The 16,449-nt window shown below is 40.2% G+C and overlaps 1 protein-coding gene across 1 annotated transcript in view; it reads right to left on the reverse strand.

The window, feature by feature from the left end:
* The window catches only part of ENPP3 (ectonucleotide pyrophosphatase/phosphodiesterase 3), a 78,677-nt gene that overhangs the window by 18,278 nt on the left and 43,950 nt on the right, over positions 1-16,449 (reverse strand). Inside the window, exons 14-20 of the mRNA XM_020815550.3 lie at positions 14,817-14,848; positions 13,592-13,719; positions 7,149-7,215; positions 6,555-6,642; positions 4,565-4,734; positions 4,420-4,471; positions 2,548-2,702 (exon numbers count right to left, since the gene is read on the reverse strand). Of these exons, the coding sequence (XP_020671209.3) occupies positions 2,548-2,702; positions 4,420-4,471; positions 4,565-4,734; positions 6,555-6,642; positions 7,149-7,215; positions 13,592-13,719; positions 14,817-14,848 (692 nt within the window). The remainder of the gene's footprint in view (positions 1-2,547; positions 2,703-4,419; positions 4,472-4,564; positions 4,735-6,554; positions 6,643-7,148; positions 7,216-13,591; positions 13,720-14,816; positions 14,849-16,449) is intronic.

The following is a 16,449-nucleotide window of genomic DNA, read 5'->3' on the forward strand; positions in this document are numbered from 1 at the left end:
TGCATCCCTAATAGCAGCCAGTTCTATAGGTTAACTAGTAATTGTGTGAAGAGATCCTTCTTTTTGTCTGTCCTAAATCTTCTCCCATTTAAAGTCATGAGGAATTTTTTTAAAATGCCTGCTATCTGAAAGACTGGCTTCTGTTCCCAAAGGTCTGCAGCCCTTCCCTTTCACTAGCCACCTAGAGTAGCTGCTGTTGATGCCAGGGAGGCCACAGATTGGAAAGCAGTAGTGACTTCATTCCTGTTCCTCCAATCTGAAATTTCCTCCCAATGGTGATGGGCTCCCCCTGCAGGAACACACAGCAATGTGCATGACAACAACATCAAGAAGCTTCAGATGGGTTTATATAAGGGCTTCTTACAGGATTTGCATTTTCCTTTCTTAGGATTCTACTTTAACAGGTCAAAATGGAGATTATAGGATCTTCTCTGCAATCACATCTCCAAGCACTAAATTACATGAGGTGAGTTTACATGTAATTATTGTGTCACCTTAGAGAGATCCAAAAGAGAAAATGTCAGTTTCACATACATTTCCCACCTAGAACCATACCAGGGGATAACACACCCGATGCAGTTATTAGGATAATAAAATGTCGGGTGGGGACTTCCGGAGGTCCAAGAAGCATTCAGCCCCTCTGAGGATTTGTTGCCAGCCACACTCTTGTCAAAAAGAGTGAACTGGACGAGAGAGGAAAAATAGAAGTGGATGGACGTTGCCTTCCAGTTTTCAGGCAATGATTTTAATGAAGGCCTTCCTTTAGGACAACTGTTGCTTTTGAGGCTTCTAGACAGTACAATTATCTATGTTTAATAATGATGATTATTACATGCCACCAAGTCAATTCTTATTTATTTATTTCCAGGTATAGAGTACTCAGTAGTGGTTTAGCATTTCCCTCCTTCTGGGGCTGCTTTGGGACTGCATAGTTTGTCAAGATTACACAGGCTGGCTTTTCTCCTACGAGGCACAATGGGGAAGTGAGTTCTAAACCACTAGCTCCACAGCCAGGTACCTAGCTCATTGAGTTATTCAGCCAGCTTTGGAAAGGGAAAAAACTGTTATAGTAATGCTTTGTACTCATAGATTGCATGGCACCCATCCTGTTGTACCTTAGTTCTTTCTTGCCGAAGAACTATTGACATTCTCGTATCTAGTCTCTCAAAAAACCAAAAGTATTTAAAAAACCACTTAGTGAATCAGAAAACAGGGACCCTTCTAAGCTGTATTTATAACACTTGCAGATGATGTTTCTTGGAAATGTGAGGCACTACAGAAATGTCAAGATAATAAAGAAGGTAGTAGATTTGTGTACAGTATAAAGAACAGAAAGATTAACAGAGAAAGATAATATCCTTGGCCTGTATCCAAAACCAAATTCTCATGGGAGTAAGGAAACAGCAGTGGAACAGTAGCTGAAGCTTCACCTACTTTTCTTTATCCAAACACAATTGTCTACTACCAAAGGGAGAAACTGCTACATAGTTTTAAAAGGCAGCTTTTATCTTTGCAGTGGGAGTTAACAGAGCAAAAACAGCAAACAAAGACAGCCTGATCTTTGCACTTGTTTCCTCTTCAAATCACAATGTATGTTAAGAAGGTGCTCAAGCACCTAATTATGGCATGGACTTGGGAGTAATCAAAAATATAATTCATACTTGGGTCTGGTTGCCGCTAATATAGAAGAACGTTAGCTTTGTTTCCAGCCATATTTGGACTACCTTTCAACTTCCCCACATTTATTAACTTTGCTCATTAAACTTAGCAAAGACACTCTCTTTACCCCTACAGGTGCCAAAAATAAAACTACTGTTTCTATGTATTATTAAGATAGTTACAGTCTTGATTAGGGCTACCAGTTCACAACTCTAAGAGTTTAAGAAAGAATGATACCACTCGTGTGATGTAAGAGCCATTGTCTGGAATCGTGTTGTGCAGTTTCACCAGGTAAATGGTAATGACATCACCAGCTGGCGATGTTAATCTTTATTTTATACGAATTCAAAACTCCCTGTCCCCTCTCTTTAGATCTCAAGGCTCCCTGGAGATCCCTTTTGCCTTGAGGAAGCCATTGGGAGCTTCAGGATAGTGGAGCAGGGGAGCCCGCTTGATTTGTGACACACTCATCTGAACACACTGGATCATGCTGAGCATAGCTCAATTAGGGTAGCCCTCTATGGGCCTGATACATTTGCAGAGTCTTCCTGGTGCTTGGTAAAGAGAGAAATGGCAAGAGTTGAGTGGGGCATGGGTGTGTGTGTGCATGCATGCATGTGTGTGCTTAGTCAATCTCTTGGCAGACCCAAATTTACAGCTCTGTGAGCTGCACCATCAGACATATAGCACCTGTTCCTTTTGTAAACATCCTGCCTCCCCCTTGCCACTTTTGCTAGCACTAGTCTTGCATGAGTTGGCAGGCAATGGGATGAAAGCTCCCTGATCATGTTAAAAATGTTGCCTAATCCGCTTTGCTATAAAATGTTGGCCTATTTTCTGCACAACCTTTCATTTTGCTACAAAGGGGAAAGAAATCTGAAAACTTACTGTTTTACTGACTGTATATGAACTCCATAGAGGCATCAAAATGTCTTGGCTGTATCCACTCACATACTGATTCTGATAAAGGAGGCAATAGGTGCTCTGATTCTGTAGAACATGGGGTCTCCCATAAGGCAAGTTATAAGCTTCCGACTTCCCTTCTAGAAAATAAAAATGTAACCTCTGAGTTTCGCACTGATGTGATCCCTAATGGGGAAGAGATGCAGTAACTGAATAAATTATGTAAACAAATTATCATTATGAGATTGGTGCCCATATTCAGAATTTCTGCTTTTCAACAGTACATTAGAAAGAGCAGGATTGTGACAGTGCAAAGACATCTCCACCTAATACTGTGCGATTTGAGTGCCCCGGCATATCCACGTGAAAATGTCTGCTTCTAGTTCCACTTCTACAGTCCTCCTCCTATTGTTATTATTATTTCACATTACATCTCACCCTTCTTCTCAAGTGCCAAGGTAATTCCATGGTACAGAAAAAAGACAATTTAAATCACGAATTACAAACATCTCAAATCACACATCCAAAGCCACAAATTACACATACCTAAGATTGCAAAATTCTAAAATCAGAAAATCACATCTTCTAAAATAGAGGATGTACAATCCAAATCAACAGAAGACAAGTTGAACACTAGCTTATTGTGCAAAAGTGTTTGCGAATACTTATGTTTTTAATTCTCTACTTGAATGACAAAGCACGTGGTCTTGTAACTAAATGCATTACTTGAAATTAAATGGTGGATTTTGTGCCTCTTTTTAAAAAAACTTTTAAACACGAGTTGCTGGGATTGCAGATGAAGATCATGACCATGGTGTGTGAGCAGAAAATGGTTTTATATTGCCTGGAAAAACCCATGCCAAACTGCCTGAGAGGTAGGTCCTGCTTTTGCCCAAGTGACTCAGGCTGAAAGTTAAAGGGAAGGGAACATATACCTTGAAGTACTTCCTAGCATGTCTACTTTGGAACCATAGCAGATGGTTAAGAAACAGCAGATGGAACTGCTGTACTGTCCAAGGGCTGGCCCTATCATTGGGCAGACTGAAACAACCACCTCAGCGGGCCAATACTGAAGGGCAGCACAGACAGTCCTCCAGCCACGCTTCTTCAGCCCCCACCCTCTTGATCATTTCTGTTTGCTGAAAAATAGAACTGCCACTCCCTTGAACTGGGCCCCCTTAATTAAACAAAAGATGGGACAAATAATGCTCTCCTTTCACTAATGTTGAAACAATAACAAACTGCCAGTCCAGTTGGCTTCCATGTCAGGAAAATGTCTTGGGGCAGCCCCGTACTGTACAATTTCTATTTGAGATTTTCCATATCTTTTTGATGGACGATAGATCAGTGGGACCACAAAAAAGTTATGTGCCTTGCAGAGATAGGTTGAAGAATTGGGGAGGGGAGTTTGAGCACCCCAGATCCTATTATAATATTGAATAAGAACATGTTGAAACTGCAACTTAAAAAAGAGAGATGGTTTTGTTTTCATTTCTTCACTGCACAGTGATGCTTTTGCCAATCCCAGTTCACAGCACAGGAATGCTTTTGGCAACCCCAGGCTTTGACTAAACTCCATTCTTCCTGATGACAAAGCTGTATTCAAACTATGATGTTCAAAGAACAGTACAGGGAGGAATGAATTGACAGGAAGAGAGAGGCCACTTTTATTAGTTTCATTTGGCGTCATGTGTGACTCACTTGGGATTGCATGTAGCCATAATCTCTTCTTTGGCCATTTAGTATAATGATTTCCACAGAAACTGTTTTGAGTGCCGGCAGACGAAAGAAAATATGTGAATGCAAATCAAGGAGGAGGAACTAACCTAAGGCTGGTGCCTTATTTCTTGTACTTACTTGCTGTATCACTAAGGTTTAATCTTTGATTCACTGCTTCTAAATCTGCTATCTGTAAAAGAACAAAAAGGGGGCAGGCCAGTCATTGATAGCTTTAAATGAATAAAATAAAATTAAAATTAAACGCTTAACCTGTTGGACTTACTGAGGTACAAGCACAGCCTGAAGTATCTGGAGATGAAGAAGAAGCAAATCGGCATTCAAGTGGAAAGGATACCTCTTTTTCACGTGAAGGGTTGTAGAAAGGAACTTTTAGAAGGTGGTTCAGGCTACCGTGTGTCCCATTGTTTGGTGCTGGTTCAATCTTCAACAAATCTTGAGGGAGGAAAAATTATTACTTTTCACTGTGTGGTAAAGGTTATAGCATGTTATTTTGGTCCTGTCCATTCTGTTACTTTTGAAACATACAACCACCTTGTCCCAAGTAAGAACCAGCTACTTCCAAACATTTAAATTCTTACTAACTCCTGTGAAGTCTTAACTGGAAGCAAAGCACATCATGCTTGTAGAGGAGAGTCACTGGAAGCTTCTCTGCCATTTTGGTGTGTCTAGGTGCATGGGGGAAAACTTTCCTGGGAGGCCTTTGTGGTTGTATAACTCGAATGTCCAAAACCCACACTTCACCAAACCCGCAGGGCTTGTAGAGGCAGGGAAAGCCTCCCTACGCTTTTGGTGTCTCTAGGTGCCTGGAGGGCATTTTATAGAGTTTTAAAGTCAAAAACAAATTGACAAATTATCAGAAAAAAATCATTTACTCGTAATTCATCAACCTTGATGACTTAGAAATTGAAACAAATTGCCATTTTTCTGATTCATGCCCATCTCTGATGTTACTAGTTGCCAGCTGGATAACGACATGCTAGCCTCTATTGAATGACAGCTTAAGCTGCATAGATGTCATGTTTATTCCACTGAAAAGGCCACAGATGAGACTTGAGCCCACCACGCTTCTGCTCAAGTCTCATCTGTGACACTGGGACTAAATGCAATAGATATCATACTATTTATTGGTTGAATAATGTGTTGGCCCTTAACACTTGTCATTTCTCAGTATTTTGGAGCTTGAGCGAGCATGGAAAACCCTCCAAATATGTTAATCAAAAACAGGCTTGTTAATTGAACTTCAGAGTAAACATACTGTAACCATCCAGTGTGAATTCCAGTGTGCAGAGAAATCCCATTTACTCTTCAAAACTAGAAGGTGCAACAAAGGATATATCCAGTTCTGAAATATACATTAGCGCTAAATAGGATATCCTTTTAAAAACGATAAAATGATTATGCTAAAAAGGTCTACTCAGCTGTCTCATAAATGTAGTACTTGCTACTTGTTTTTGTTTTTCTTTTCACTACAGTTCCCAGACTCCCTGAGTCAGGATGAAGGATTCTGGAAGCATAGCCCCAAAAGTGACTTTTCTAAACTCTCAATTCAACTTATCCTAGTAAGTTAACATAGGTAACGGCATGCCATCGTCTGAAGGTCCACGACACAGTAAGCAGGTCTTGGTCTGGTCAGTATCTGGATTTATTTATTGATCTGGATGGGTGACTGGGTGGAAGTGAGGGTTGTATGTCAGCTTTAACTAGCTTTTGAACCAAGTCGGCCCAGTTCAGTCTGATTTGTGTAAGGGCCAGATCAAAGCACAAGAGTCAGCCCCAGGCAAAGTGAAATGGTCTGAAGAAAGGAGAAGCCAGATTGTGGGGCAGAAGAGACGATGACTGATGATTGGGAGGGAGAAACAGAAGAAATAAGTTTTAACTTACTGGCACCTCTGACAGGCCACCTGAGTCCAGAAATTCATCATCACTCACCCATCACAGTGCAAGCAGGGAGTGGCAGCACAAGTTCTCCCACTGCCCGAGGAGGGAAGGGAAGCAGCGCCATGGGCTGTATACTGTCCTATGCAATACAGGAAGGGGAGGAGAAATGCGGAGGGAGGGCAACATTGTCTTTCTCTCTGTGGCTATCTATGGAGCATATCTATGGAGCACTCTGGGGCCAGTCATTATGTTCTTAAGTAGGATCAGAAGAACTGGGTAACAGTATTATATTTCTCTGCCCAAAGCATTTTGCTTTTCCTGCTGCAAAATTTAGAAATATTTGATCCATAACAATGTTTTGCATATGCACTCACCACACATTAAATTGTAAACTTCAATGTTTTCAAAAGGCTCCACCTCAGTTGCTTCCTTAAATCCTGGCCCATGTGCTACAAAGATGGCCTGCATGTGAATATGAAAATAAGATTACTAAATGGTTTCAGATGGTCTCAGTTCAACAAAGTTAAGCAAAAGCATATCAATTGCTACTGCCTTGAAACAGTAGGCTTATTGGGGAGGGGAGGGCTGCACTATCACCTCCCTAATTTTAAATTCATTTTCCTCCTTACCTTTACTTTACTTTAATTAGATTTATACCCCGCCCCTCTAGACCAGGTCTACTCGGGGCGGCTTACATACATAAAACATAACAAATTACATCTTAAAAGCATTGGACATTAAAATTTTTGCAGTTATATAAAAGGCTTGCCAAGATGGAAAGATTAAAGGAAAGAAAAAGTGAAAATCAGTTTAATTGACTGGAGGGAAAGCCCGCCTGAAAAACCATGTTTTCAAATGGTTTTTAAAAACATCCAGCGAGGGTGCCAGATGAATTTCTGTCGGGAGCCTGTTCCAAAGCCGAGGGGCCACTGCCGAGAAGGCCCGTTTTCTTGTTATTTCTTTCTTACCTCCATACTTTTAAATTCATTGTCATATCCATGGTTTCCACCACCACAAAATGTATAATTTCTATTCCTAAAAAAGCATAAAAAAACATGTAACATTCAGGTTTTTTTAAAAAAAGTTGTTCAGATTCATAGCATGAAAAATATACTTCAGTCTGCTGTGATCCGCAATTTTCAGATAGGATTTCTGTTCAATTGCTGTTCAAATGAGAAACAATTTGTAGGAGTCAGTCAGATACGGGCAGATAGTCGTGGTTGCATAGTGTCCCAAAAGAAAATATTGTCTTTGACAAGGTGTTAATTGACAAGGTTCTAATTATCAGTTTTCACCTTTTTAAAAATTTACCTTTCCTCAGCGGCCTAAGGATACTCTATTCCAGTGTTGACTTGAAAGTCTTTTTCTTACAAGAAAGAAACACTGTTTGGATACAAGGGGTGCTCACCAGGGAAACCTTGATTAGGAATCTTTCAGTCTCATGAGACTATGGTAACGTGCTCTGTATGGAAGACTTGGAACAGTGTCTAATGTGGCTGAGAAGGCCAATTCAATCCCTTTCCGTGTTGTTTCGATGCTGTATGCGAAGCTGGAGTGTCAGGGAGATTGAGGGTTTAGAGAGAGTGGTGGTTGAGAGTGGATGAAGGACGATGTTTAAGAGTTAACAACATTGCTTGAACTATCATCATCTGTAACAATAAACAATTTCTATTTTATTCTTTTAAAAATGACACACTGCTTGGACCTCTATTATTATTATTAAACAATGTTGAGGTAATCAATTGGTGGCAGCTGAAAGACACATAGCATGAGCTCTTAGTTTGGTGAAGCAAGCAGGGGCCACAGAGGAATCGTTGACAGCTGGCAAAAAAGCGCAGACAGAAGAAGCCTCATGCAAGGGAAAAATTGTGCTAAGCAATCGCATGTGGGAAATGAAATGGAATATTTCCTCCATAAATGCTTGTCTAAATGACATAGTTATTAGCATTCTAATGTCTGTCTGGATGAAATCCTGTTGGCTTAATAACGCCCACAGATGGATATCACCAGAAGGAGATGATTTTCAGAAATACCACACTTAAGTCTCGTGGCTCATGAGAAAAAACCTTTAATTACTGAAAATGGCTATCTTTGGGATTACATTACCACCAGTTGTGATTTTTTTTTTTTTTTGTAATCATAGACTTCCTTCTTCTGTCCTATAGCTCCCACAGCTTCATGATGATGAAAAGGATTGCACAGGAAGTAGAAAATGTTTAATTTTTGAAAATGAACCCCTGCTGATGATATGATCAGGCTTCCCTAGGTGTAGCTGAACTAACAGAATTTCAGGCTCTATTTTTTTATTTCTATTACCCATGCCTTATTAAATATTTTAACTTTTGACACTCTTTTGCTTTAAGCACATGGTGCTGTAGGCCTACAGTTCCAACTGATAATGCCAGCTAGAGACAACACTTATGTAATTGTGATTTATTCAATAGCTCTACTCTAATTGGAATTACCAACTGGATTCTGGCTGTAGTATGTGACGGTTTTCATTGTTGCTTTGTTTTGTTTATATTTTAATTGCACTTTTAAATATATAAAGTGCCTTGAAAATTGTAGAAACTGAACAGCACAGTTACAACAAGCTGACAAATGCATGCAAACACATGTACATACATACACAGAGATAATCCTATGTAGAACAAGATGGCAACAGTTTTAAGTAAGTACATCTGAGGTTGCTGACATTTACAGTTGCCTTAATGACCTTCTTATTTGTACATCAGAGAACTATGGTTGCCTTTTCTGCAGTTAACCTGTAAGTTGTAAATGAAAGATGCACTCCAAGACACATTCTGGGGGACCACGGAGGGCCTAGGGCTCCAGGGAATGGACACATGGACATTTAAGGATACATATCAGTCATTTATTATGACAAGAAATATCAGTGAAATAATGATGCATCCATAGGGCTATAAAGCATTTTTGCTCATAAGATTCTCTGAAAATGTTTAGTCTAAAGGGACCTTTAATTTCTTAAGAAATTCACATTTTACATGTTGCTTTTTCAAAGAGCTGTTTTTCCTTCCTTTTCCTGTCTTGAGCTAATATTTCCTAATATTTTGCCTAACAATGTGTTTGCCTGTAAATTTTAGCTTACTCGTCACTGTGATTTTTGGAATGCCCAAATGGAATAAAGATGACTGCCAAAGTAAAACAGTAATTTCTACTCATGGGAAATGTTTAACATTTATGTAACAATCTTGGAAGGTAGAATCCTTCAGTTACATTTTAATGAAGAAAGCTGAAGCACAAATCAAATCAAATGAAATTTAATTACTTCCACCTAGAACTTTACAGTATTTTCTCATTTGTATTAATATTGTTGATATTTTGGAAATATTCCATTCTAAAGTTGAATAGCACTATTTATTTCTTGATTTCCTAGAAATAAATATAAGATGCATATTATAAACAGATGTCAACAAATCTAAATGCAACTGTGCACATGAAGCAGTAGCAGGGTCTGACTTTGAAAGCCAAAAGGACCAGGGCCAGCCCAAGATATTATCCTGCCCAAGCAAAAGACAAGATAATCCTGTAGCAAACAGCCCCGCCCTCACCTGTTCGTCACAGCTGAGCAGTGGAGAAGGAGCCAATGAGTGGACAGAAGGCAGTGCCAAGAGGGGAGGGGCTGGATATAAAGGCTGGTGTATGGAGTATGAGGGGAGATTTTGTGAGTGGGAGTGTGAAACTTAAAATTGAACTAAGAGTGAGTTAGAGGTCTGTGAGAATGCTGAATGGAACAGAGAGTTAATAGAGTTTTAAAGTTAAAGTAGAATTGATTCAAATACTAGTGATTAGCAACCTGTGATTCACCTACTGTATATTAATCAGATGTTAACTTCCCTGATCTAATAAATGAGTTAAGTTTTAAAAGTACACATGTCTCCTTGAGTGAATGGTATTGAGGCAGCAATATCTGGTGGCAGCGAAGAAAGAAGAATGGCGAGAAACTCATGAAGACCTGAGGGGATAGGGGCTTCAGAGGGGATCGCCACAAGTCCCTTCCTTCACTCCCCACACAGAGGCTGACTGAACTGGCAGGTGAATCAAGATCCTTCACCTCAGTTTTTTCTCCTTTGCCTTTCTGCTCTTGAATCCCCTTTAACTGAAATGCAAGCACTCTGAAGAACAGCTGTTTCTAAAGCCCACCTTTCTAAAGCCTACTTTCTGACAGTAGTTCAAAGTCACAGCATTAAGGGAGAGCACCCTAGTATAGAGGAATGTACCAAGAAAAGTATTAGGAAGAGTATTAGCCCAAAATTCAACAATTAATCCCATCCTTATCAGCAATTTTACTTTAAAGACAAACTATGGATGTTGGGTTGCATTCCCTCCCTCTCCATAGACACATCTGCAGCTGTCCCAGCTCTTGGGAGGAGACAGTATGAAAGTTCATCTAAAACTGGAACATAAATCATACTGATCAATCACATTACCCTATGATCTCATCTATTTTCTGGAAATACTCAAAATTAAGGCATGCCAGTATCTCAATTCTGAGGAAATTACAGAGTGACACAAGATAGCTCTACATAAGTGTCTAGACTAGCCCTGCACTGTATTTCAGTTTAACAGAATTTAGCAGAACTCACAAGATACTTATTAGTATCCAACTGAATGCATTTCTGTGTACACTAGTTGATGGACTTAAGTCATTCAGGAAAATGGCATTCAATTGTTCAGTGTTCAATGTTATACTTTCCAGGGCAGTTTACAGAGATATTAAACCAAATGAATGAAAACAACTAGCATGTAGTACAAACGGTTCTTCAACTGTTGTCAAAAAGCAACTCCCATCATCTCCAGCCAGCATAGTTAATGGCAATATAGCTCATGACATTCATGCTTAAAAACAAAAACATAAAACATGAAATTGGAAGGGGGGGAATAGTATGATGATAAAAAGAAAAAAATGGAATAGCAAATATTTTATCTGAGGTTTTAAGAGGTCAGCTGAATAAACAGGTCTTTACCTGATGCCAAACGGTCAGACAAGGAGGCACCAGGAAGGAATTCCTGCTGGAAAAAAAATTCTTAACTGGGCCACTTCTACTGAAAGGATGCTTTATCTGATAGGCATCTGTTCAGTGGCCCAAACACATGACTCAGCAGATGATTTTAAGAAGGGGGTAGGTTGTAATGGAAGGAGGGGGCTCTTTAAATCTTGAATTTAATTTAGTCCCATTGAAGCAAGGCTATTTGGTGCCATTAAACATATGGATGCATGCACAGACCTCTGGGAAACCACTATCACTGGCAGATGAAGCTGGCACATTCTGATTGGCCAGCACGACCAGAGTAGGTGGGGCTCCAGGCCAGCGGACCTGGGAGGCAAAGTTTTCACCTCAGTCCACTGGCTAGGTATATAAAGGAGAGCTGAGGGTGGGGAAACTTCAGTTCAGACCTGTAGAATTCTGCTTCTTCTACCTATCTCTTTTATAGTATTTCAGTTATGGTTATAGGGTTGGCCTAAGTTGGCTCAATTGCTATTTTTAATGCTTGTCACAACTGTATTGAGGTTTGGGGACACTGAGGTGGATCCAGTGGTGTAGAACAGCAGGAGAGGGGCCAGCATGTTCTGGTTGGTAAGCCATCCCTTAATGGGAACCAGGGGTCAAGGACTGCCCCAGCTTGGGAGGGGCAGAGGTAGAGGTCCTTTCACCACTAGTGGTAGGAAACAACAGAGTGGCCTATGCCTGTGTAGTCTCCAGAAAGCTGCCATTCTGGTTTCACAGAAAGGATCTGTTGAGATGACAGTTTGCATCAGGGGGTATCTGGGCCTCCCAGTGGACTGGATCTAACCCAATGCTTGGCCAGAGTACATTCTGCTCTAATCAATAAAGTTGTGGCCTTTTTTTCTTCCCTTCCAAGTGTGTTGTGTGGTGATTGGGGGAGGTGGGTTACTCAGCCCACAGGCTGCCAATGAGAAATATAGTCTAAGATGCAAATACGGTGCATACATATTTCTGTCTCACTAGGCATTGTTCTGAAAAACTGTGCATTGTGCATAAACACTGTCAGATTCAAACAGTACAGACCACTAAAAACAAAAATGTAGAAAAAATAGGGAGACTATGGGTTGTATTCAGACCTGTTAGTTATGTTAGAATAGACTTATTTAAATCAGTGGGGTAAGTAAGTCGTGACAAACTTATATCCTGTTTATTTTAATGTGTCTTCTAATGACTAAGTCTGGACAAAAGCCTGCAAAGGGAAGGAACTTCACAAAGACAGAAATCAGAAATGGTGCTTTATTGCTTCTGCCCTCTCCCATCTCATGTGGAAATTATTAGAGGATGATCAGCGTCACCCTACTTAGTCTGTTCCACATAGAACTTGTCACAGATTAATTAGCTGTTTTGGAAGAAGAAGAAGAAGAAGGGGGTTGGGGAGATGACAGCACTCTGGCCCTAGTCACCATCCACAAGAAGGACTGGTGGGAGAAATGTACCTTCCTTGAGCCTACAAAAATATACCCCTTCTTTGGGGTGTTTCCCTTTCCCTTTTAATATGAAACTTACAATCTTTATTTAAAAGATTCAGAGAATTTGAGAGTAGGAGGTCCAGAGCGAATTAACGAATGAACACACATTGAAAGAAACCATCTAACATCTGCTGATTCACTTATTCACAGGCTGAAAATACTGTAGCATATTAAAAGAAAGAAACTCCCTCTTTTTTCCACATGTTTTACCAGAACAGGCTGCTAGAGAAAGACTGAGACCCTTCCATGAATTCTTTTTCTCTTCTGGATTTTTTTTTTCTTTTACCCCACAGTGGTTCACAAACTTTTTCAACTTTCTTTCTTCTCTGATCCTGGTGGCTCAGCCCCTTTATCCACTGTGGGAGGTAGATGGAGTGGTGTGGGGCTGGCCCAGGCCATCTCTCATGGGGTTGGTGGCCTCCAGCCCCACCCTGCCTTTTCCTCCCCAATCTTAGGCATGAGGCGCCCTTCCCTTGCACATGGCTCTTCCTCTTCCCGTGGTTCTGCTTCGAGGCCACTCACCAGGGTCTTCAGTCTCAGGTGGGTAGGTAGGATCCATCACTTTAGGGCCACCTCCAGGCCCCAGCACCTCATGAGGAAGCAGTGCCAGAAGGGGTATCTCTCCACCCCTTCCTATGCCCAGCTCTGCTGGCTTGGCCCCTCTGCTTGCTGCCACTGTGGGAGGTATGGTTGGCCCAGGCCGTTACTTGTGAGGCCAGCAACCATGGTGGGGAGCTGGCAGTGTTTATTATTATCCTCTGTTTTCAGAATCCATGGGGGGCTTGGAACTAATTCCCACATATATGGGGGGGTCCTAGTGTGCTTTAATTACACCCTCAAATCTGGACAACCTGCTCCTGATTATTTTTAGGGTCACTCAGACTACCTATAAATTCATGAACAGCACCATACCTCACAGCTAACCACTGCCGATCCACCATAAGATGAACTTTGTCAATACGGATGTTGTTAACATAATGCAATCGCTTCGGTAAGTCTCGAGTCAAGTATGGCTTGAAGTGCTGATCTGACTTTCGGCACTGAAGAGAACAAAATGAATTTGTGAGATTTACACAGCAGAGACTAAAACACAAATACTGTATGCTATTAGAGCCATTATGAAATTCCTGTAATCTCAGAAATTAAGTAATAGTCATAACACATGCATACTAAAATATAGTGGAGAGGAGCAAAGGCTTTCAGAAGACACATAGTGGTGAATTCTTAAATACGTAGCTCTTTTGCTTTCATAATCAGAATGTTCTGCAGGTTCTTTATCTCCACAGGCTGAATCTTTCTCCTTTTTCTCTATATATAATTGGTCTTAAGTTTAGACTAAAGATACTGTACACAATGTCTTAATGGTAGCTGGGTCTCATTCTGTGGCCATGAAACTAGGTTTTGGGTCCATTCTCTAGGTCTAATGCTGGACTTGAAATTTTAGGGAATAAAATGCTGCCAATCTGGCATACTCATTCTTAATGATTTCAGCTCATGCTATTTAGATATGTTTAGAAGCACCTTTGCCTTGCTCCTTATCTTGTATACCCTAGAGCTGCTGGTGGTGGAGTTCACACAGTCACAACATTTTGCAAAAGGTTTGTATAACTTGCAGCAGCTAATTGCGGAGATGCTAGAGAACGTCTTGATCATATACTTGGTCATGCATCCAATTGCACAACCAACATGCACCCCACTACCTCATCAATTAGCCACAGTAAGTGACACAAAAGAAGAAGGGAAAGGTAAACCACTTCTGAGTACTCTCTACCTAGACAACTCTGAAAACGGTTGCCATAAGTCAGAATAGACTTGACAGCACACAATTACAATGGTTCCCAATGTGGTGTAGTAGATAGAGAGATGAACTAGAACTCTAGAGAACCAGGTTCAAATCCCCACTTGGCCATGGAAACTCACTGAGGGAGTGGAACTCATTAAATATCTCATTTACTTTGAAAGCCCTATTAGGGCTATAAGTCAGTTCCAACTTGATGGCACAGAATACACACACAAAAACACACACACACACACACAGAGAGAGAGAAGTGGCACTTTAGGAACAATTACATAGCAATCCTAAGCTTCCTGCTGACATACCATTAATAAAGGAAAAGGGATAACAAATGCTACTCACTGTAAGGTTATGAACAATTCCTTCTGAATCAACTGTTTGGAAGAAAATTAAAATGAGTTAGATTCAAGATGTTGTTGTTGTTTTGTCATTAAGTTGTGTCTGACTCTTTGTGACCCCATGGACCAGAGCATGGCAGGCCCTCCTGTCTTCCACTGCCTCCTGGAGTTGGATCAAGATATTGTGACTTAAATCCAATTGCTTGTCTCAGCTAAGGTAGGCCCAATGAATCAAGGGGATTTACACGTTTGTTTACTTACTGATTTAATGGTCCACTCTAGCTGGAGCTCAGAATTAGATTTAGGTTTGTATAATATATTCTATTCACTACTTTAAGTAACTATTTTCATCACCAATCTACATCAAGTGGGTTTCATCAACTCTGTAATGCCTATAGCCAAATTCAATTCAATTCTGAAGATGTATTAACCCACTCTTGGTTTTTTTAAAAATGTTTCTTATAAATCTCCTTAAAATACTAGGAAGGGCTCCATCTGATCTGGACTGGAACACAGGGATAAATATGTTATTAACCATTTCTCCCTATGCCACAGCCAAGGTTTAATTCCTCTGCTCCCCAAGGTGCTATCAGTGGCAGAGGAGGCAGGAAGCACACAGCTGTAACATGAGTTCCTGTATGTTTTCTTCTACTTTGAATCCAGCAACCAATGATAAGGTGCACTCAAACTATCTTCTGCACCATGGCCCTTACTATGTTGTTCCTATTTACATTTAAAGGGAACAGTAAAATACCACATAATCCACTGGTTAGATCACGGATTTAACATGTACTGATGGCTGTGTTGATGGAAAATGCATATATCAAATTTTGGAGGGTCCTCCCACCTCCCAAACCATTGTTCCTGCCATTTATCAGGACCCTATAATGGTTTACGCAGCATTACTTGTACTAGCAATACAAGTAATTGTTGTACTGTGAATTATTAATATGCTGCATTGTTCTTGCTAAGACATCCAACATGAAAATATTGTCTGCTTCCCTCTAGTGGCCAGTTTTGCAATATACACTATATACACTTACAAATATGAAGAAAAAACAAACAATACTTTCATGAGCATTTAGGTATGATAGAATAATGGCATAAAACCATGCAACATTACTGACAGAATGCTTCTAAAATAGCTTAAAATGTGTTCTAAAAGTAACTTTTTAACACATAAGTGTTCTTCGTTACATCTAAGTAACTTGTTATACCTAAAAAGTAAATTTGCAAGTATTAGTTCCATTCCTTGTAAGCAATAGTAAGTAGTTAGATGCTCTTTGTAACTAGTTCCTTACAAGTTCTGGAAGACCCCTTCCATTAGTCTGGTTGCTTGCATCTAAATCTCAATTTAATCTTGTATCTCTGAAGAAAGCACATTTGTTTCCATGGTAACATTTACAACGGACCCACAAGAACTTGGTGCACAGCCTGAAGAAGATAAACAATCATCAAAAGATCACTGTTTGTTTTTTGTTTATGTTTTATTTCTTTTGTAGTTCCTGCAATTTGCTCTAGTTTCTATAATCTACTATTGTTTTATCATCACCTGTAAAGGTGGAACTATTGCCCCAATCAAGCTCTCAGACAATTCAGCATGACTTTTGTGTCATATGTATTTTATTAGCCTATGA

This window comes from Pogona vitticeps, chromosome 1 (genome assembly GCF_051106095.1).
Source record: "Pogona vitticeps strain Pit_001003342236 chromosome 1, PviZW2.1, whole genome shotgun sequence".
Lineage (NCBI taxonomy): Eukaryota > Metazoa > Chordata > Lepidosauria > Squamata > Agamidae > Pogona > Pogona vitticeps.